This window comes from Ambystoma mexicanum, chromosome 1p, assembly GCF_040938575.1.
Source record: "Ambystoma mexicanum isolate Mex_15411 chromosome 1p, UKY_AmexF1_1, whole genome shotgun sequence".
NCBI lineage: Eukaryota > Metazoa > Chordata > Amphibia > Caudata > Ambystomatidae > Ambystoma > Ambystoma mexicanum.
In genome coordinates, this window is record NC_090921.1 from 915,167,161 (window position 1) to 915,190,693 (window position 23,533).

General features: G+C 43.1%; 1 protein-coding gene across 4 annotated transcripts in view; it reads right to left on the reverse strand.

The window, feature by feature from the left end:
* Positions 1-23,533, reverse strand: part of CDH11 (cadherin 11) — a 327,320-nt gene that overhangs the window by 66,191 nt on the left and 237,596 nt on the right. For all 4 annotated transcript variants that reach the window (XM_069653011.1, XM_069653002.1, XM_069652995.1 and 1 more), the window contains 3 exons: positions 17,302-17,421; positions 7,726-7,893; positions 2,822-3,009 (listed from right to left, as the gene is read on the reverse strand). In XM_069653011.1, coding sequence (XP_069509112.1) covers positions 2,822-3,009; positions 7,726-7,893; positions 17,302-17,421 — 476 coding nt within the window. The remainder of the gene's footprint in view (positions 1-2,821; positions 3,010-7,725; positions 7,894-17,301; positions 17,422-23,533) is intronic.

Here is a 23,533-nt window from a genome sequence, read left to right on the forward strand (position 1 = left end):
GACCAATCGGCGGCTGCTGCAATCATGTGGGCAAGGAAATGGCTATGCCTCTCGGCGGGCAGCCATCTTGGAGGAACCTTCCTCCTTGTGTCGGGTAATGGAGTTACCTGGACACAGATAGTGAATCCTGCCAATGCAGGCTAGCAGAGCCTCATGCAGGGAAACAAGGTGCTATTAAGCACAGAAGGATAATTGTAGCACAAAGTCGTCGGAAGTACGGTCAAAATTGCGGGATGGACTAAAATTCAATTTACGCACTAAGATCTTCCGCACAACGTTGCAGGACATCATGTGCTTCTAGAAAAACAAATATAATTGATAGACTAAGTGCATGGTGTGTCTACAGTGATATCCCCTCACTCTTTCTCTGTGCGAAGGCATCTAGCGTAGAAGAATGTTCATGGAGTTAAATGGACATCTCACTATATCCATCCATAGAAAAGAATAGAATTGAAGTAATGCCTGGGTATGCCATCGAGTATAATGCTATTATATAAACTAGGTTGTTCCAGACCAAAGGGAGGGGGTTATTATTCAGTACCCATTCTCTTGCTGTTTAAAGTTTCACACTGAAAGTGAGAAAGGCACACTTTTACACAATAATTACATAGAAACATCACCGAAGGGAATCTAGCCTACATGTATGTTGAACATACATTTTCTTTTTTACAAGCCATTTGCATAGTGCAGTAGTTGGTTGCAATTGAGTTTAAAATGCTGTTGAAATTCTGATATGTCCATTGAGTGAATGGGTGATATTTTAAATAAAGCGCAAGTAGTGAGAATTGGATAGGCTGGGATATTTTAAACTAATTTCTTGTTTTTGTTTTTTTCACAAATGAAAGAGTCCTCCTGGACTGTCATGCATTCAATCCACAGTGCATGCGAGCGCCGGATGAATTAAATGCATAGATACCTATGGTGATGTGTGCGTTATTAAAGTCTCTAACTGTAGCATTTAAAACTGAAATTACTTGTTTGTTGATTCTTTCTTATCACAGGCTTTTTATGGCGAAACAATGTGTTCGTCTTTAATCTGATTAAATTATTTCTGTTTTGTTAATACGTAGAACATCTGTGCAACCCTGTGTGTTTTGTGTCCTGAAATTGGAGGGGAACTGTATGGAATCAAAGTTATTACATTGGGGGACACACGTTCATAAAAAGTGCTTAATTAAATAAAGGAAAATTGTGAATGCCTGGTTTGTCATGGGTGTAGAGCCCCCCTGCATTAGATGTCACACGATTAAAGCATCCTACAGAACAAGCTTGCATTAATTAAGGCATAATTACACGTTTATGGCTGGAATGGGAGGTAATGGCACGTGGCCCGAGTTAATATGCGACGGACTTTAATGAGGGTCCTGGTACCGTTACTACACATTCCAGCCTATGGAATGGGTGAATATGGCTATTAGCACTCTGGGTTTGCAATCCAGAGGCCTGTGGTGCTAAGAGAAATGCATTTTCTTTCAATGAACAGGAAGCCTCAGGGCGTTCCGTTCATTGAAAGAAAATACTTTTTTTAAGATGGATGCCATGGATCATGACGGCGGGGCTCCATAGAGAGTCCCTCTTCCATTTCCTAAGCAGCCAGTAGCAGGGATACAGAGCAGCGGGGTCTATCGCAGCGGGGTCTACCACCGTGGTAATCAGGTGAGTGGTGCTGGGGTGAGGCTGAGGGGGAAATTGGAAGGAAAGGGAAGGGAGGCTGGGGAAGATCGTGGGGTGGGGAATGCAGCAATCAGGTTGATTGGAATGTGAGCTTTTATTGTGGAATTCAGCCCACAAATCAAGCAACCTGATTGGTTGCTCCCCCCACCCCCGGTGCTAAAATGAATCTTAAACCTGACAGATATATGTTAATCTTTGACACACAGAAGAAAAAGAGTGTAGTGTTTTTTGTGTTCCTAACTGATGCTGATATACAATTCTTAGTTATAAAGTAGGGAGAGGAGTGACTTATCCCAAAAGCAAGTTTGTCCCAGGCTAATTCTCATTTTAGATAGGTGGTAGCACTAATTTCATGTCTCTCAGGCATGTTGTTACAAGGATGTGGGTAATTCAATTAAGCTTGTCTGTTGCCTTATTCTATGCCCCTCCACTGTTAACAGGTAGCACCATTCATGCAGGACTGTAAGCAAAAACAGTTTACATAAAACCAAAACTCCAAAGAGAGGAGCAAGGTACCATTGAGAGGTTCCACAGGAAATGGATTTAGGGTTGCACAGGAAAGTGGGCATAGAGAACTGTCTTCCAGAAAAACGTTGCTTCAGGACACAGTGGAGCTAATTAATCGAATGAACTAGGCGTGTGATAGGAGGCTGGTGTGGTCTTTGCTATGAGAGATGAGCAGCTGTATCTGCACCTTTTGCATTGTCATTGGCCAGCATGTGAATGTCACCACTGTTACAAGACGTATATTCAGGTATTGCATGTATACAACTGGCTCTAAAAGTGATTTTCTGCAGGCAGTAATGTAGAAACACTTTGTAGGTTTGTTCATATGAGAATGGGAGGCTGGAAGAGGAAGTCGTGTGGGTCCTGGTGAACTTTTAAAATGCCTATGGCCAGTTAATGTCACACGTTATTCAAACCAAGGCACATTGGTGTAAATGTGTTTTCAGTGTAATTCTGCTTTTTAATAAGAAACAATACATATAGGGCCTGATTTACAGAAAAAATGTGCATTGGAACAATCCCATTGAAAAGCGCTTTGCAAATCAGGCCCCTGGTATTGTAGATATGATACCTAGGAATACATATATTACTCTGGAAAATTATACATTACATTTGATGACATTTTCATGATATTGATTACCTTTTTAAGTTTCACCACCCCTTCCTGGGTCTCGTAATCGGTTGTAATTTCGAATATTTCTGCACCGTCACCCTCGATGAAGCGATAGCTAATCAGGCCATTTTCTCCAATATCCATGTCCTTTGCTTTCAGTCTTCCCACTTCTTCCCCGGGTACTGCTGCTTCTGACACTGACATAGGATATGCACCTGCGCAAAGAATTAGTTGCTATAACTACGAATTCAGCATATTACATGGCATGGCAATTCATCGACGGTATTAGTCAGCAATCATGATTTCGGAGTCAATTGAAAACAGACTTTATGGATGACATAGAATCCTCTATAGTTGGTACAAGTTTACTAATCTGTTGTTCCTCAACTCAGGTTTGTACTCTCGCTAACTCTCTCTGAGCCTCTATATGGGGGCAATTATTCACTGTTTGGAACCCCGATGTGTCGCTGGATTAATTAATAATATGCACGTGGGGTAAGGTCGGACTGGGCCATAAAACTGTCTCGCAAACCAATGAAAATGTGGCCCACCGTTGCAAATGGCAAATCATACTTTTTGTGACATTGTTTGAATAGTAGCCAAAGGGGAGTTTTTTGATAAAATGTGATGCAAATTGTGCGTTTTAATGAATATTTATCGAGCAACTCTGATCAAAACTATCAGTTGAATACTGAAGTACCTCGTCAAACTGGTCCACATTGGGCAAGAAAGTTGCCCACTTAAACCAAAAAAACTGTCCCAGACCAGCATTTTGCATTTTTGGTCCGGCCATGAGCCTATTGCCCTATAGGCCAATCTGAGCATAAGGTGGAGAGGCGCACCCGTGTGTGCCAGGAACAGCCTGAGGCATTGCACCCAATGTAAAACAATAACTTTTAGGTCCAGAAGCAAAGGTTGCTATTTTAAACTTAACTTCTTTACTGAATTATCAACTGCAAAGCTATATTTAAAAGTTAAATGCACCCAATGTCAGTGTCTCTTCCCAATCCGCAGTACTCTTAGGCCTTCCTTTATCTCTGAATCATGGTCATCCAGTGGTAATGAATGTGCCTCCCATTGATTCCATGCTGCAGAATCACCCACTTCCCTTTACTGTCATTTCCAGTCACTACACACTGCAAAGCGATAATGATAATGAAACCTCCAGCGGTCTTTAACTCTTTTAGCAAATGCTGGTAATAGCAATATAGGTTTCGGAGTTGACTTTGCAAAAATGTTTACTAGGGAATACAATAAATACTTAGGGCCCGACTCATGGAAAGGTGCGCTGAAATCCTGCAGGGGCCATGCGCAGAGTAGGACACTGGGCGAGCATGCGTGCAGATAAAAAAATGCGTGCACTGTGTATTCATGGAATTTACTGCGCAAAGTAACCATATTCGCAAGTCACGACCGGAACACCCCCGACACTCCCCCACCGAAAGAAAAAACAGCCGGAACAGCTACCTCAGCATGCTTCCCCGGGCACAAATACATGCACCCTTTAAACAGTGCCTGGGGTCCCGTGCAAGCAGGCCTGCATGTCAGGAAACCTGTGCAGGGTCCGTGTTAACTGTATCCGGCACCCCGACAACATGCATATGAAAAATCGTACCTCGGTGGAAATCTTGAAAAAACTGTGTGCAACCCCCCATAAACCATTCCTACACCCCACTGCACTGTGTACACGCACCCCTAAGTTGGATCGGTAACCTGGTTGCGTACAAATCCGACATGCAAACCCACCTCCGAGCTGTCATTCATATGCGCAAGTGTATTTACGCCTGCCTTCGGGTGGCGGGTAGTATGAAGGACTTGTGTGGCCATTTCCTGGCCAAGAGGTTGTGTGATCGAATCCATGAATATGTCTCATGCTGTGCAATTGCGGTCATGTGAGGGATTGCCTGCAGGTCATCCCCCGGAACGCCCACTTTTTAACAAATTCTTCCTCATTGTTGGTGTTCAGCCTGCTTCCCAGCCCTCTGCGCAAGCCACGCCCATACTCTGCGTGGAGTCTCGCACAAGGCCCCTGATGGCTTGCAGAGTTGTGCTGAGTCTATGCAAACTCCACACAAGTCCAAGAAAAGTACTGCACATTCAATTCCATGAATTGACAAACGCAGATTTGAGTAGAGTTTGGTGCGCAAGTGCCCTATTTTCCACACAAGCAATTCCATGAATCGGGCCCTTAAATCATGTTAGTAAATTAAATATGCTTTTATTTTGTAATATTAATGTCTTAATAAGTTAAGCACTTGGTTGAATTGGAAAGGTTTAAACATGACTTTGCATTAAGTGTAATTCAAAAAGAAACTTTTTTTTCTGTAAGAAAGTGAAAGCTTTTGACATGTTTTAGTTTTTTCTTTGGTGTGGTTACTTGAGAGCTTCAGTGAGTAAAAAAAGATCTGCCAAGAGAGGAAATATGTTGTTAAAAAAAAAAAACATTCCTGAAATTTGCATTGCTGTTTCCATGTCTGATTTTGTATTCAGAATATCTAGAATGCAGTTAATACAAGTAGTTAATTGCTGTACTCTGATCATTCTGATTGGCTGAGAGGAGGTCAATAACGACGTCCATGTGTTAAAAAACAATATAAGTAACTAAAGTGGATATATTCTGATATTCATCCAAATGATGTGGTGCATGCCTCAATATATTGTTTGAGGTGTCATGGACCAGATTGTGTACACTATAATGACACATATCTAATGTGCATAATCAAGCACCAAACTTAACATTATTGTACACATAATTTTATGAATTATTCAAAGTGAATAACATTCATATATTTGAACTTTTGCAAGACATACACATGTGTGTGTCAGGAATGCGAAAAGTGCTCTTTTATGCAAGATACATCTCTTCCTTATGTTGGCATAATTAAGTTGGATAAATCAACAATGTTAGAATGCATATACCCTCAGGTACTGACAGAGTTCACAGTGTTAATGGTCACATGATGGACATCTTTGTTTAATCCTGGGGACGAGGGGGGTGTGGGGGGCTGACTACTGCCAGCGACCAAAATATAGTATAGTTTCCAGCAAAAACAAAGTTGTAGAAGCAGCGAGTGCAAACAAAAATAAGTCATTCTCATATATACTAAAATGTATAGAAACAAATATAAGAGCAATTTTGTTGGACTATCATGAAGCCATGTTGATGCCTAATCAGTATGGGCTCAGTGTGCGAGCTAAATCAAACAAACTTTATAGCTGGTTTTGACTTTTTGCGAGTAGGGAAATAGATCAAAGAAGGGTAATCAATGGGGTCTAATTGGATTTCATTAAATCCTTTGATGTTGAGCCATTGGGGTGATTTATAATCAAGTGGGGCAGCCTTGGTGTTGTTCCAAGCGTTGACGACTAGACTGAGAACGTTCTAGTGTTACTGTGCACTAAAACGCCTGGCTACTCTATTCGATCTGCTTGCCTTTTATGAAGGAAGACTTTCTATGCAGCATGCAGGCCAGCTTCTGGTTTGGCAAATGTGCACAAAGAAATTGGATATTCTTGGAGAAGGGAGGGAAGGGTACCATGGCCAGTGGCGCAGTCATTAGCTCTATATTTGGTTCTCCCTCTTCGGGATTTCCCTTTAATGCCATATGAGAGATCCAGGGATCAAGAAGGCACCGGTTCTAAGAGTTAGACAAATACAGTTTACAACTCATCTATTCATTCCTAAGCCTGTCTTGAAACCTGGAAGCAGCACACACAAAGGTCAGGGATAGAAAATGGCGTGCATTCTCCAGGTTTAGCCGGTCATATGGCACAGCGAGTAGAGCTGTCGCTTTGGCATACGTGCAGAGCCTGTTGATGCAGGTTTGATTCCCGGCAGCGCCAAACTCAGCCTTTCATCCTTCCGAGGTCGATAAATGAGCACCACACACCGTTGGTAATAATAAGCAGTGCTCAGAGGCCTGACGGTCCGTAGTGCTATATAAATGCACATGATTATTGTTACTAGGATGTGGCAATTACCTTTGCTGAATTATCGACGCAGTCCTTTTACTTAGTGGTGGCCTATTACTATATAGGCACCGTCTGTCTAACCAAAGCTCAACTCAGGAGACTCAGAATAGCTCTGCCAAGAGCACGACTGAACTCTCGGGGCAGACGGGTGGGTGCAGATAATGTGGAACCTGACAGAGCACTGCAGTGCAAATCATGTATACACTCCCCTGTAGAATTGACGCTCCGTGAGAACTAAAGAAATAGCCACACAGCCATTTGTCCTAATGCATAGCATGTGTGCTGATGTAACATTTTTCACCCGAAGATTTAATAATAGGCCACACGATGATGTATATAGTCTACTGCAAACCTACGCCATTTAAAGCACATTCAATGAGGCATAGAAATTGTGCACGTTCACGGAGTTATTATTAGAGCAGTTTGGAGGTGGAAACCTTTTTGAGGGGAGAGAGATGCAAGACGTGGAACTTTAATCTCAACTGCTTGGACATATGAATACAATTTACATTGTGTGATGTACTTTCCAAAGCGTAATGATAGAGAGCTGCCATCTGTTTCCGACCATTGCTCAGCCGCTAAGAGCAGACCGTCCCAGCTGGGCGCCATTAGGAGACGGAGCTGAGGCATTTTTGTGGGGGAAGCGCTGCGCAGGCTTAAGCCACAGCCGGGTCTGTTTCTCGTTAAACGCAGTTAGATGTAGGGCGTGCCTCACTTTTGGGAAGGTCTGCTTGGGCCGTGAGGGAGTCTGGGGAAGGCTTACATTTGCCTGATTAAAACCATTCCCCGAGGCAGTGGAAGGAAGGGGAAAAAAGGCAAAGCTAAACAAAGCATGTTCTTTCATGTGTCTGTGGGGCCTCTATCGCTTTCCTTCGGAGTCTGCACAGCGAGACACAAAGCATTTAGATTCAAATGTGGGTGGGGATGATGGGCCTTCTTAGGTTTCCAATGCTGCTTACTCTGTGGAAACTTTGGTGGGTTGTCGTTGACATCGGTGAGGGTTATTGTAACTTTGGTGGTCCCCGAGAGTCCTCCCATGTGTCCTCCCATGTCCTTTGCTTGTATGACAACGTGGTATTCTTCCTTCGCTTCGCGGTCCATGTTCGGCAATGCAGTTCGTATGATACCTTAGGACGCAAAGAAGAAATGATCACATAGATTAGCATCGCCAAATCATTGGCTCTCGTTAATGAATGCGTGGTAGGAATAATGCGATAAATGCAATTATAACTGGTGCAAATGAACTCCCCATCACAGAAGGTGAATAAACTGCCTGCAGCAAAATACACTATGCTTGGCCATCCAATGATTGCCAGCAACCCTCGGTCAACTACAAGGTACTGACGAACGATGCTTTGCATACTTCCCAAAAGCCTCATGTTTGCCACAATCACAACACAATGGCATGTAAAATATGCTGCAGTCAGATATTATACACTCGAGTAATGATAGAACAGTGCAGAGGCCCCACCTCTTTTTACCCTCAGAATCATTTATATAACAGCTGGAAAACCAAACAAAAAAGTGTTTTACCAGCTGCTCCTTTTGCTGCGGCCAGTATATGTATGCTGTCTGTAGCAGTAACTAATAGGAATACCCGTGAGACGAATGTCACACACTGCGGTAAACTGCAAAGAAACTGCACATCCAGAGGTATTTCTTAAGCAGCAAAGTTTATTTGTTTATTTATTTAGTATGGCGCACAAAACCCAGAGGTAACAGGGCGCAGCAGAGAGCAGGAAAATAAGTTTACATAAAAGCTTGGTTACAGAATAAGGTACAGGTGAGTAAGAGCATAGCATTACATTTCGTAAGAACTCGTGAGAGGACATATTTACATATATACATACAGTTAATTATATTACAGTGGGTCAATTAAGGAATGTACATATATACAGTCAGGTTGGTAGGGTTCAGTCAAGGGGGTCGTTGGATCGTAGCCAGGAGAGAGTGTTTCGCCTAAAGCTGTAGTAGGATTCGTCTGTTCTGATGTTGAGTGGTAGACCATTCCAATGTTGAGCAGCCATGACTGGGAAGCTACTGCCACCCATTTTTTTCGGTCTGAATTTGGGTACTTGGAGGCAGTGAGAGTTAATCATTCTGGTGGGGTGGGTGGACGTTCTTTTTACTATTACCGGCTGCGAGGTAGGGGGGTGCTGCATTGTTTAAGCATTTGAAAGTGAGTGATGATGTTTTGAGTGAGATGCGGTCGCAGATTTTTAGCCATTTGTGTTCTCTTCTTTTATTGGAGATGTGTTCCTTGGATGGTAGGTTGAGAGCTGTTCTGAGTGCGTTGTTTTGCAGGGTTTGAAGTTTGTCGGTTATGTATTTCTTGGCTCCTAGGTTCATGGCATTGCAATAGTTGAGTCTGGATAGTATGAGGGCATTGGCAATGATGATGCAGGTAGCTTGGGAGAGGAATGCTCTACTTGCCCTGATTAACTTGCATGTGTAGGCAGTGGAGGATGCTAGTGAGTTTACTTGCTTTTTTAGTGACAATGCTGAGTCGAGGTGGAAGCCTAGGGTTTTTACTGTTTTGGCAACTGTGATAGTGTTGCCATCGATGTTGAGTTTTTTTAGATTGGTGTTGGAACCGAGGAGCAGAATTTAGGTTTTATCATCATTCCGGCATAGGCCATGTGTGGCCATCCATGCCTGAATGATGAGGTATATTTTGTTTACCAAGGCCATTTCTGAATCGAAGTTGCCCGAAAGGGGTATGAGGATCTGGGTTACATCTATGTAATTAGTGTATGTAACACCCAATCTGTCCAACATCTCAAATAAGGGCTTGGTAAAAATGTTGTAGAGGGTGGGGGAGACGCAGGAGACTTGAGATACACCGCTGGTTATTTTGATAGGGTCTGCTGAGGCTAGTGAAGAGAAGACTCTCATGCTTCGATTATCCAGGAATGATTGGATCCAGGTTATGGCGTAATTCGAGAAGTGGGTGGCCGAGGCCTAGGTGTTCGCACCGGACTGTGTGATCTTCAAGGTCGAAGGCCGCCGATAGGTCGAGGAGGAGTAGCATGGCGGTGTTTCCTTTGTCATTGATCTCATTCATTTGGGTTTTAAGATCGATTAAGGCCGTCTCAGTGCCGTGTTGCGGTCTGAATCCAGATTGTCGAACGCCTAGTAGTTTGTGAGTTTCTAGATGTTGCTGCATTTGTAGGTATGCTACTCTGTCTATTATCTTTAATAGGAAAGGTACCGTGGTGATGGGCCTGTAATTGGTAGGGATCACGGGATCTAGGGTTTGCTTCTTGAGGAGAGGCAGAACCCAGGATTCTTTGAGATTACTTGGAATGGTGTTAGAGGAGAATGATGCATTGATCAGTTTGGTTATAAAGTGGGATAAGTCCCTGGCAGTATCCTTGATTATCTGGGGTGGACAGTTGTCCCCTTTGCAATTGGATGGTTTAAGTGAGGTGATAACTTTTTCTGTTTCTGGGATGGAGATTTTAGCGAATCTGAAAGGGTTCGGGGGAGAAGGATTGGTTGTTTTGGCTTGATTGCTAGGAGATGAGTTGTTAGTAGTTAGGGAGTCTATTTTCAGTGCGATTTTAAATTGGAGAGTTTTGGTTTTGTTGGTTAGGGCATTTTTGAACACTGGTACACCATTGTTTGTCTTCAGTTATGTTATCTGGTCGGGATATCAGGGATTCTAGATCCCTTAGTATAGTAAATAGTTCCCTGGTATTGGAGCTGGATTTTCTGATTCTTTCATTGAATCGGTTCTTTTTTGTGAGCAAGATTTGTTTTTTATAAATATTAGCGAAGAGTTTGAGTTGTAGTTTGTTCTCTTTAGTGGGGATGTTACGCTATAGGGTTTCTATTTTCCTTTTGCACATTCTTAGTTCTTTCAGATGGGGGGTGAACCGGGGGTTCAGGTGAGCTTGTTGTTTACTTTTTTGCATTTTTAGAGGGGTAATGATGTCTAGTCCTTTTTTCATAGTTTTATTGTAGCTTTCTACTAGGTATTCTGGATTTAGGTGGTCGGGGAGAGCCTTGAGGGTTGGCAGTAGAAGTGGTAGGAGGTTTTCAGAGTTATATTTGTTTTTGCTCTAGTGGGTAGTGGGGGTGCCATGATCTTTTCTTTGTTGACTTCTTTGTTGAGAGATAGTGTGAAGTCAATGAGGTAGTGGACTGTCCAGTGTTGAGGAGTGGTTTTGGTGATGGTGGTATCGCAGTTCAAGGCAGCGATCCAGTCCAAAGTCCTACCTTTATTATGGGTGGGGGTGAGCACTTTTTGTGATAGGCCATATTCAGCTAGAATGTTAGCTATTGTTAAGATGGATTTCTGAACTTGGACTTGGAGGGGCAGAGGTTCAGAAGGCCAGCCTAGTTTCTTGGAACAGGGTAACCTCTAGACAAGCCAGACCAATCAGGGTAGCGATGGCGGCGGTCAAGACTAAGTCTCAAGAGGGGTGAGGGTGACTGAAAGCCCGCAATGAGCACACAAAGCAAGGACACTTACAAATTATTCCAGACGGGTGTTATATTAAAAATATAGACACATTTACTACAAGGCCTTTGTAACATCGACCATAGCAAAGAAACACAATAATACTAAAGTAAACCAACACATCACAATCAATACAATATATATATACAAGACCGAGGGGTCTAAGGAGTTAGGAGCACGTAATATGTAGACCACCTAGATGGGGAGAAAAACAGGCAGTGCAAGTAATCATTAGACCCAGTTCGACATCTGAAATACACCTAACTAGGAGGGAGCCCTACGAACAGAGGAGCCTTGTGCTCAAAAGTACCTGCACGTGCTGGTGCCAATAGACAAAAGAGGGCCTCTTCAAGGATATCAGGCAGTTCAGGAAGGTGAATGAAGCGATGCAAAACAAGTCCCCACTACTCAAGCAGGGTCTCCACTTGTGGGCAGAGGCAGGGTGAGAGTGCGGGATAGAGTCGCTATTTCGTAACAGCAGTAGAAAAGAAGCAGGCTCCTGCATGAGGGGCCACCGGTTGGGGTATGGACTACTCACCGGTCCCCGACACAGGCAGACCCAGACTTCTCCAGTTCAGTTCACGTTGCTGGCAGGTTCAGCTGCGATGATCAGGACGTCTCGACACCGTGTGGATTCTGCGTATCAGGATGCAGGGTCAATGGTGTCCCAAAGGCAGCAGACGTGCACAGGTTGTTACCACAGCAGGGCAACACGGCAACCGCATTTACTCTGGTCCGGGCGCACTCGTCTCACTTCAGACCTGGGAATGCCAAGTGTACGAAATTCGGTGTGAGGGTTCCGTGGACACAGAGCAAGCAGTAAACCAAGTTTCGAGGGCTTCCCCGAAATGGCGGCGGTGACAGAGCAAAGCGTCCTGCGTAAGCAGGTCAGCCCACTGGTTCACCCAGAGACACTTCCGAAGAGGCTTACTTGCAGGGTTTGATGAAGGTGCTGTGCATAGTTGATCCCACTATTCCAATTGGTCAAAGCGCCTTCACAGACCTTCTAGGACGATCAGATGCAGAGGGGTCTCGCAGGACGACAGCAGTTCGGGGTGCCAAACCTTCAGTGGGTCACCAGCGGTGAACTCAGGAGATCAACATGGTAGTGGTGTTTTCAGACTCCTCTTATCCAAAGTTCCCTTCACGCCAAAACGGAGAGGACCCAATGGGAGATCTGCTCAAAAACACTCACACCATACGTGGACCTATCACAGACCACGGTGGTCCCAGGCATTCAGGACACTCCAGACTCTCTGGCACCCAGGATGTGTATTGGGACCAGACATCCCAGCCCACATCCTGGAGGTACACACAAGTCATGCAGAAGCCTGCAAAAGCTTTGGGGTTTCGCAGGAAAGTGCATGACCAAATGAGGACTGCCCCGGGTCGGCTCAACCTGGGGTAAGGTGAAGGGGCAAGATGGTCAGCAGACAGTACAAAGAACCTCGTGGCATGGCCATATTGGGAGCCAGGCCACCTATCCGTGCCAAACGCGGTAAGTGCGGATAACATGGCAAAAAAGGGTTCAAAACTCAAGAGAAACGATAGCTGCCACCAGCCCTGTCCGTGACACACCTGCACAGTTCATAATAAGTCCAATGAGAGGTTTCTAGGGCCTTTGGAATGACTAGAGACCAATAGCGCGGTAAAGTAAGTTACAATGCACTCTTGTTTCATGTTAGACAAAAAAGCTGCAACATGAGGAAAGAACTAAGGGAAACAAAGTCTCCCAGTACTGACTGTTTTAAGGGGATGACAGTTTCCCCATAAGAATTGAGCAAAAGCCCAGAGGAGTGCTGCAGAAGGCTGCGCTTCTCTGGCAAAGTCTAGATCACGGTGCAAAACAACAGCAAAAAGTTTGGGGGTTGCCACATGGAGGAAAATTACATACAATTAGAAATCTTTCCTAACAGCTATGGCTTGTGCTGGTTTGTCGTCATGGTCATTCAATCTAAGATTTAGGTCACCTAATAATAATATTTGAGAGGTGTCTTTTGTGTTGTTGGCTAAGATGCTGGATAGATCTGCCTTGAATGAGCCAATGGGGCCGGGTGGCCTATATATTAGGTAGATGGTTAAGGTGTGGCAGTTTGAAATGGGTATTTTGACTAAGAGGCGCTTGCAAGATTTGAGAGGTGATTGAGTGAAAGGTCTTAGCTCGAGATTGGTCTTTGCTATGATGGCCAGACTGCCTCCTCTGTTATTGGGTCTGTCCATTCTGAATATTTGATCGTTTTCAGGGATGGCTATTGATAGTGCTGGGCCTGCAGCTTTGTGTAACCAGGATTCGGTGATTGCTAGTAGGTCGAGGTTGTTGGTGGATAAGGTATCTGCTATTTCCGTGGCGTGGGCTACAAGAGATCTAGCATTGATCAAGTCTCTGGATAGAGTGGTTGTGTTGGGTGAGTCCTGGATAGTTATGGGGATAGGTTTAGGTTTAGGGCCGGGCGTGGTAGGTTAGGACATACTTCAAGGTGTCGTGAGGTGGATCGTGTCATTATGTCATTGCAGGTGGGCTTGTAAATGCTTTGAAAAGCCTGTTGTTAGGGGGATGTATCATTGCTATGCTTCATCCCCTCTCCTAGTAAGACCCCCAACACTTTTTGCTGGACTTCTGGACCTTTTTTCTGAAATCCTAAATGAAGGGAGCCTTTTCCGCTCATTCATTCTTATGGGCTCTGTCTTTTGGAACCCTATTCTTTGTATTTTTACCTGTCCTCTGGAGTATTGTTCCTCCATAACTCTTAAAGGCATCTGTATTTTACTATTGCAGCATGCAGCTCTTTCTGGGCTGTGTTGCTGGGGACCCTTAGGGTCCTCCTCGGAGATCATTTCCTTTATCCTAGAGTAACTACAGTTCTTAAGGATAGAGTGATATCTTGACAAAAAAGTTATAGTCTGAGAGATTGGCACTCACCACCTTAAGTGGAGTGCCAAAAGGATACCTAGTATCCCCCTTATCTCTGCTCCTGTGACTTTTTAGTCACATAGATAATCTCCTAGTAATGACTGGCGGCAGTGCATGTGTTCTACCTACTATTGTGGGATTTTCTACAGCAGGCTATGCCCATAGGCACGGTAGTGCACAATAGGGGCACCCAAGTACCAACTTGGGGCCTCCCGTCTTTTTATGCCATTACTAGTGTGGTTCTTCTTTGTTAGCCCTTCATCCATTCTGGGAGGGGAGGCCTGTGTGTGTGTTTTGCCTTTGGTGGGAACACTTGGTTGTCCCAGCCTAGGCTCCAGAGTGTCTGGGCCGGCAGGAAGTAGGGCAGGAGTTTTCCACCCCCTTATCCTTTGTCTACCAGCGTGCTTGAATGGGACCAACTTCCACTGGGGGTTGGCTGTGCTGATAGGACAGCCAAACTCCCCTTTCTGTAAACTGCTGAGGAGGATTGCAGAGGAGTGAATGCTGGAACTGAATAAAAGATGAGGCTCCTGGAGTGAAAAGCAAGTCGACCACTGGAAGCTGAAGTAACTGAAGAAGATGACCAGAGGTGCCTGCAGACCGTTTGCAACACCATGAAGCAACCAATGCTGTTCTGACCCTGTATTCTGTGTGACAGAGGAACTCTGAAGTGAACGACGCCTTCCCTTTGACTGGTGAGAACAACCAGTCTCAAGACAAACTTTGTTTTGAGCCATCTCCCGAGGTCCTGTGAGTTTGCAGAGCTGCAGAACCCCAATACCAGGAGAACTGCTGCCCATTTCGAGTGCATCATCGTGGAAAGGCCAAACTCGTCCAAGTCTTTGCTGAGCCCTGAAGGATCCTCGAAAGACCCAATTCAACTTATACAGACCGCTTCATCAGAGTACAGGACTGCAGGAACTGAAGAGGATTGGGCAAATCAAGTCATTTGTTGGTGCTGCACAAAAGGCACCAAAACCACAGAGTGACCAGAGAAGTTGCTGAAAGCCGTGCCAGAGGTCCTCTCTCGAGACTGAAGCTGAGAGATCCCATCCATTGTCCTGCCTTTCATCATCCGTCCAAGGAATCCAGAGGTCGGGTCCAGAGCTGCAACATCGCAAATCATCCAGCACAAATGTTTTCTTCAAACCTAAGGTACTGTGGGGGAAAAGGTATTGCATACCCTATTCCAGAAAGTTGGAGTTCACATAGAGGAGTCCAGGCAACCCCCTCTTACCTTCGACTCAAGCTGCTGCTTGTGTCCCTTTAGCAAGTCCTTTAACAGGGTCTCCAATGTTGGTTAAGCCTTCTTGTATCTTCCTTCCTAGAGACTAGAATGTATCCGCAGGATCCTTTGCTTCTGCTGCTTTTCAAGACTTCAAGCCTCTCTGAATTGCCTTTTAGCAAGGGTTGCGTTTTGGACTTTAAAAGACTTGCTGTGCAGGAAAACCACCTCTAAACCCTGATGCTCTGCTAGAATAACACTAACTGTTTTCCTTCCCAAAAATCACTATCTTATATGTGTATGCTGACTAAATGCAATTACTGTATTACTTTGTGGGTGTGCATTATTACCGATAGTACGGTAGAGCTGTCAATTTTCAGCAACTACCAACCAAGAAGTGGACTTTTGAAAATATTGTAAAGTATACCTATGTGTGTTGGTTTATTGTGCTAAGTATTTAACAGTGACTCTTGTGCAAATATAATAAATCAATATTTTAATGTAAATGTATGTGTGTTTCTTTTGATGTGCATTACTGAGTTCTGTGTACATTCCTACCGCTCACATCTTCCTCTTAAAATACGCATGACTGCTCTGCCACTCTACCAGGGTCTCTGAGCAGTATAGACTGATACTAACAGTTGAGGATCTTCAAACCACTGGTATAGCTTACTAAAGCCTTACCTCCAAGTGGCACTTTAAGAAAACTCCCCTAACACCTTTCATCTTGAAATTTGATACAAATAATGTAATTTTTTTTTTATTTTTTTTTATTTAAAATGATACAGTTTATATATAAACTTTTCATTTGAATTTTCATATACATTTCATCAGTTTACAACGTTTAAGAAAGGAGCAGACAACAAGACAAAAACAAGAAGAACACTTCAGTTTAGATTATATTCTAAAATGTAAATCAAGAATTGAACAATTGTGAAGATTAGTTTCTTGTTTTTGCCTTCAAGCAGCTTAAGCCATCTGTTATCTCCTTCCTCTTGTTGCTGGGTGATGTTAAATGCTCCCCCGTAAAGGGCTCTCTTGGCAGATAATTTGGGAAATACCATGACTAGATGTTTAAGGGATTCTATGGCATCTATGTCCTTGCAGTATCGGCAGAATTGTTCATCTTTTGGTATTTTTCGAATGTGAGCTAGTCTTTGTCGCGGCAGGAGAATGTTGAAACGAAGTTTCATGAATATTGTCTGGATAGTGGGGTCAGGAAAAAGTGTGAGATACTGGGGCAGTTCATTCAGAGCTCGTGTATCAAATGATGAAAGTAAATTCATGTTGTACCTCGTTTTGTCTTCTGATGTTTTCTGCCAATCATTACGTTGCAGTTTAACCTTTGCACGTTGTGGTCGTTTGATAAGCATTTCAACCGTAATGTCTTCTTTTGTCATGGCCAGGAAGAGTCGTGACTTCCACTGTTTCAGCACTGTATCATTCATCGCCTGAGGGATTTCCTGTAGGATTTGTAAAGCAGGTGTTTCTTCTCCATTTATGATTTTTCATAGGAAATCTAGCTGTTTCCAGAGAACTAATGAGGCGAGTGATTGCAATGCTACTTCAAAGCGAATTTGTGGCATAGGAAAATTCTTGGGGAGATGCAAGATCTTGCGCCAAAATAAAGCTTCAAGCTTTTGCCAGTTTATAAGAGTAGATGTAATCATAGCTTCACTCCCATAGATAAGTATAGGGACGACTTTCTGGTGATAGAAGGCTATAATTGGATTCAGCGAAAATTTGCCAAAACGCTTATGAAGCATCACCCCTTGTCGAGCCAACAATTGAATTTTAGTCTCTAAAGTGATTGCCCAGGCTAATTCTGCCTTATGTTGGTTCAACACAACAATAATGTAAATATAATGTAAACAACGGTCACTGATACTTTCAAAATCCATTTACAAAATAGCCCTGAGACAGATGGAATTTACCTGTTTGTGCTTCAACTGAAAAGTAAGGTTGGCCTTCAAGGATACTGTAAACCAGCTTGGCACTGTTCCCATACGTAGGATCGTCAGCATCTGAAGCCGTAACTTGAATAACGGATGTACCTATGAGAAACATAACTAGATGAAAAAATGCACGGCATGACATGAACATAAATTGTTGAATTCCAAGGGGTAGGCAATAATGTACAAAAATGCAATGACCAATTTTAATGGGCAAGAAACATCTAGAAACTGTGAAGAAAATATGTGCAAGTGATGGAGCAGATTAAAACACTAAACTGGTTCAAACATCCTGCATCCAATCAGGGTTTTCAATATCTATAAAGCATCCCCAGTCTCAGACTGGACGGAAAATTACCTTGTGCAAACTATATTGGAACAATGCATGTTTTGCCCAACTGCTAATGCAGTGTACAATTCTGTTTGCTCTCATGCAAAGTTTCTGTGATGAGGCCATTGATTCATTATTCAAGGATGATCCCACTTTTTCATGGGGGAGGCACGGCAGATTAGATGGTATACTTAGTAGGGCTATTCCAAATAGGACATTCAATGATTAGTTGTTATATTTAATAAATCATAGTCCAAACTGTAAAAAAAACAACTGTTTATAAAACATTAAATCACTATTTTAAATATATGTCCCCATGTTTAGTGTATTTCTCTTGATTTCAAAATATTATACTTTTTTTAAAGCATTCAAACCAGAAAAGAAATAATTACCAAAAAAGCAGGAGCCAACTGTAGAGGAGGAGGTTGCAAATGCAAAACCAGTGCTACGGAACATGGCAGGCTTCATACATGCAATGTGGTAGCTTGAAATGAGCAAAATGATTATTGTAATGTGTAATTGGCATCATGCACATTGCAATTTATTGTGCAATGCAAGCTAGCTTGGGTGGAAAGGGAGTGTCACAGTTTTCCTGCAGATCTATAAAAATATATAAGTAGTTTTTGTTGGCATGTGTAGACAACAAGCCGAGGGTATATTTGAGGTTAGTGGATTCCATCCCTTGACTATTTTCCCCCCATTGTAGGCTAAACACATTGCAGGGAAAATGACGTAATTGTGCTGCAACAGAGGTAATCACAAATAAGTAAGCCTGACAATCTCCTCAAACCCTACAGGGTATCAGAAGGTTCTTGCCTGTTGGTCAGTCAATTAATTCCACCAATTCTTAATGGCATTTTCTATGTTTTTCATTCTTAAACCCGCCAACCTAAGACATCAACAGAAACAGTGCTCTCTTTCTCTGGCTATACAGAAAGGTTATCTGATCTCTCACACCTTTCCTGTTGTGGCAGATTAGCCAGTGACCAATGTTCCCTCTAAGCTGTGCGCATGTGAGCTTGCCCAGCTTCCTTCTGGGTGTCGCTCAGAAGAATTTTAGCAGCGTACATAGACAGTTTGCACCTATTTATAAAGATGTAATAAGGGACAAGCCACAGCAACTACCTAATATTTCCTTTTTTATCAAAATGAAGATACATTATACTAACTATTCTTCATATTCTGGTCTAACCTATTTACATTGCCCTACTATACAATCTTGACCTTGAAAACCTAAAAACCCTAAAAACAGAATACACCGACAAGAGGTTAAAAACTAATATGAAAAGGTGGCTGTATGAACAGAAAATATAACTAAGATATGCTTGCACACATTAACCAAATTATCTTCCCTCCCCACCAATGGCTACAATACTTGATTCTACGACATGACTCGAACTCCGCCCCAGGCCACATTCAGACAACCTTGACTCTGCCTACCTTAGCTCTGCAAAAGATTACCAGACTTAGATAATAGGCTTGTTTTATGTTTGTTATAATATGAATGACGTTCAAGCACAAGAATTTCTGTTACTCATGGTGCCTTAGCAAAAGCATTAACCACACTATGTAACCCAAGTTTCAGCTCAAATATTGGATACTGAATGTAAGTAAGCAGTCTACTAGGATGTGTAACCTCAACCCATGCTTCCTATTCTTTGTACATATGTCACACAAGCACATTGAAAAGCCCCCTTTGCAAGTCAACGCAAAATAAAACTCAAATATTAATTTGCCCTGTAAGGATTTTGAGTAGGCAAATGTCATGGTCAGCATCTCCTACTTTGGCATTGCTAACATTACCATAACTAGAATGTTTTTCACACAATGTGTAACCTTTCAAAATGTTAAGAGTTTCAGGGATCATAGACCATAACAAATGATATATTAACTCGCTGCTATACAAAAATGGTTTGACTGATCACTTGTAGAATCCTACCCAACAATTGAAAAGATGGGGTGTGTTGTAAACAATCTTTTATGTAATTCATAGTAATTGTGCACATGGAGACTTATGACATTTTCTTAAATTCCACATAATATAATTGTGAGGCTTTACATTGGATTTGCTTGCAAAGTATTGCAGGTATGTAAATTCCCCAGTTAGTATTTTACTGCTACAATCGCTCACTTTTTACAGAGCCCTGTCAACTAATATTTGAGGCTAGTATAGGAGCCGGGGAGGTGAACGGGTGAAAGGGAACTGGAGAACACTCCTTTCAGGTGAAGAACAAATCAGCACATTTCAAAAACCAAATCAGAGGTTTTGGTAGTACAGTGCAGTGAAGGAAATGTTTGTTTGCTAAATAATAGAAAACTATATTAATAGTCTAGGAAACTGCACCTTCTCTTTCTGTCTATGCTCAACTGCTAAGGGCTTTTCAATATAATTGTGGGTTTGCATGTATTGTATCTAGCATCCCCATGCCTCTTGTTCAACTGATAACAGTGAATTTCAGAGGAGTCCCTACTTAAAGAAGAAGGTACTCAGTATGTTGTACCTGTGCGCATTACTACTGTTGACAGGGCAAACATGTTGTGTCCTTTAACAGGGCACCAGAAGAAACCTCAGTAAGGCTCTTGTGGATTTTTTGTCTAGGCTGTGGTGAGCAAGGGTGGGCAAAACTATAAGCTGTATTATGTGCCCTGTAATTTCACGTCCTATTTTGGTGTTACAAGCAGAGTTCGTATATGATTTTACTCCATACTTGGAATCATACGTTTTTTCAGGGAGTAAGAAAGTAATTGGCTTTTCCAGTAGGGATATTTCATGCTTATTAAAATATGTTCTTTCCCCTTAAAATTCCTCTAATTTATATTAGGCAGTAATAATATTTGAGCTTCTACCGATGCCACTGCTCTGCTGGTCACTGATTCAAAAAGATATCAGTGGATCTTTGTGGGTAGAAGCAGGGGTAGATTCCTATATGTTCATGGCTTCCCGTTTTTGTTGAGCCCTGTTTTTAGGGAGTAAAATGGATGGTGTATAGGCCTCCTAGCTGTAAGACTGGTTTTGAGTAAATGTTGTCACAACTCACAGACCAACATAATGTGGATAGTGATCAGAGGCCCATGAATTCTGATCATCGTATTCTGTGATGCAGTTATTTTGATGCAGTTATCGTCCTTACACAAATGATGAGAGCCATTTCCCCTGGCCCTTGAATTACTCCATTAAAGTGGCACATGAACTCTTACTGGCATGTTTTCTGATAAATTATTTCAGTTACAATTATTCAATTTACAAAAATTGCATAATGTGTGCATTTTTGACAGACACGTCAGTGATTATATATACTTGTTTTTTGTCATAAATATGAGTTGTTTCCGAATGGCATTAAGCACGTTCTGCATTGTCTCTGAGCAGTGCTGACAAATGAATAGCCACGACTAAACCTATTTTTTATCCTGAGCATGCAAAGCTTTTTTTGTGCACACACGTTTTTCTCTGCACAGGAGTACATTTTTTAAGTACTATGGCATATCGTGAAGTCTTGAACTGGTTGATGAACTTTCTTTATAATCACATATAAAATATTTTTTATTTAGCCCATATTTTCAGAAAAAGAGTTGTAAGATGCTCCTTTTACACTGATCTGTAAATAATTCCAGTGGTTGGGAAGGGGAAATTGCCTCCCAAACTCTTCAGAGATGGTATCTAACTACGCAAGCTCAAAAAAGTGGCTTACATCGTTATTCAGTTGCGCACTTGGAAAGTAATGTGCGCACAAAGAAAAATCATGTCCGCACTTAGAGAAAAATAATTAGAGGGAACATTGCCAGTGACTGTGAAATGTCGGCCACACCTTGAACAGTCTGACATACAATGGACTTCTCTCCAGATCTATTGACCTAGACAAGGCAATCCACATGTTGGAAATCTTCTGATCTCTCAAATTCCCCTCTTCTACCAATGTCAGCAACAGATACTAGTCCCATAAAAAGCAAGCCCTCACACCTCTCTCCCTACACTGAGGCAGAATGGCTCACAGGGGAACTGCAGAGATTTGCCAACATGAGCGTCGCCTGGGATGTCCCTCAAGTGGGGGTGTGTCCCTCTGCCTGCTATTTAAGTGTCTCCCCAGCACTACTGGTCTCCACTACATGCTATGAAGTCTTGAGGTTTCTCAATAGGCATTTCCCATAGGAACAAACCATGCTCACCCACTCATTCTCACCACTCCTTCTCTGCAAATCATAAACACATGTCTGTTAGGGCCCGATTCATGAAACTTTTACCATGGTGCAAAGTGACTTTGCACTGGTGCAAAGTGACTCTACACTTCCAACAAACACCCTGATTCACAGAGTGGTGCAAAGTGTATTTTTGTAGTGCAAAGTGATTTTGCACCACTTTTGCAGCACTGCAAAGTGTATGTGAACCAAGGTGCTTGTTGGCAGTGCAAAGTCACTTTGCACCAATGCAAAACCACTTTTGCATTGTGCTAAAAGTTCCATGAATCAAGCCCAAAGTACTCAATATGAGCCAGATAGTAATAAACCATTCGGCAGACTACACAAAGCTGAATTTTGGTACACTCCTAATGCTATGTTTTATGGCAGTAGTTACACTGGTTACATGTAGATAATCTAATTTACTCTCTGTGTGCCCACTGCCAAAGACATCCAGGGCTTGTCCTAGGATAACTGCCTACGAGAGTTAAACGGGCCATATCAGGTGGGTGAAATATTGCCAGAATGCATTTCTGCTGATGCGTACAAGTGCATCATATATGTGTCTCCCAAGGTCAGTCATGTGTCCATTTCGTAAGGGTGTGCTATTAATGCATTTTAAGAATTTGTCATGCAATGCATATGGATGCAGATGGTTATTTTAACTGATTAAAACAAAAGTGAACTATTGAAATCCATGTCCCATGCTTCAATGCATTTACCAAGTTCAACACACAATATACACGACATAGTTTGTATACATTGACGCATGTGAACTGTGAAACAATAGGTACATGGGGGCAATCCCAAAGAGCATCAGGAAACACATCCCACTTTCAGCTCCATCCTGAAGCCACATACTGTTACATTGTATTGCAGTGGGAATGCCAGCAATATCACATTTCACTTAAATGATCTTAATGCAATAATCAAGTCTCCAAAATCAATTGAAAAATAAAATGAAAGAGCAGACCAAATCCTCATGGGGCTCATAACTACCGGTGCTACTCTCCAATCATGTGCCACCCGCATGCGGTGCAGATAAAGCGGCCATCTTCAAAATGTAGTGCAGGTCACCCGAAATTCCTGCCACACAAGTTATGCACAGTTCTTAGACCAATCTGTCTGCTCGAAAGGCTGCAGCAGCAGTGCTGTATATCCCACCCCGCACTGCAGGGACAGGGGGCCTGTATATCCCACCCCGCACTGCAGGGACAGCAGGGCTGTATATCCCACCCCGCACTGCAGGAACAGCAGCGCTGTATATCCCACCCCGCACTGCAGGGACAGCGGGGCTGTATATCCCACCCCGCACTGCACGGACAGCAGGGCTGTATATCCCACCCCGCACTGCAGGGACAGCAGGGCTGTATATCCCACCCCGCACTGCAGAAACAGCAGCGCTGTATATCCCACCCCGCACTGCAGGGACAGTGGGGCTGTATATCCCACCCCGCACTGCACGGACAGCAGGGCTGTATATCCCACCCCGCACTGCAGGGAAAGCAGGGCTGTATATCCCACCCCGCACTGCAGGAACAGCAGCGCTGTATATCCCACCCTGCACTGCAGGGACAGCGGGGCTGTATATCCCACCCTGCACTGCACGGACAGCAGGGCTGTGTATCCCACCCCACACTGCAGGGACAGCAGGGCTGTATATCCCACCCCGCACTGCAGGGACAGCGGGGCTGTATATCCCACCCCGCA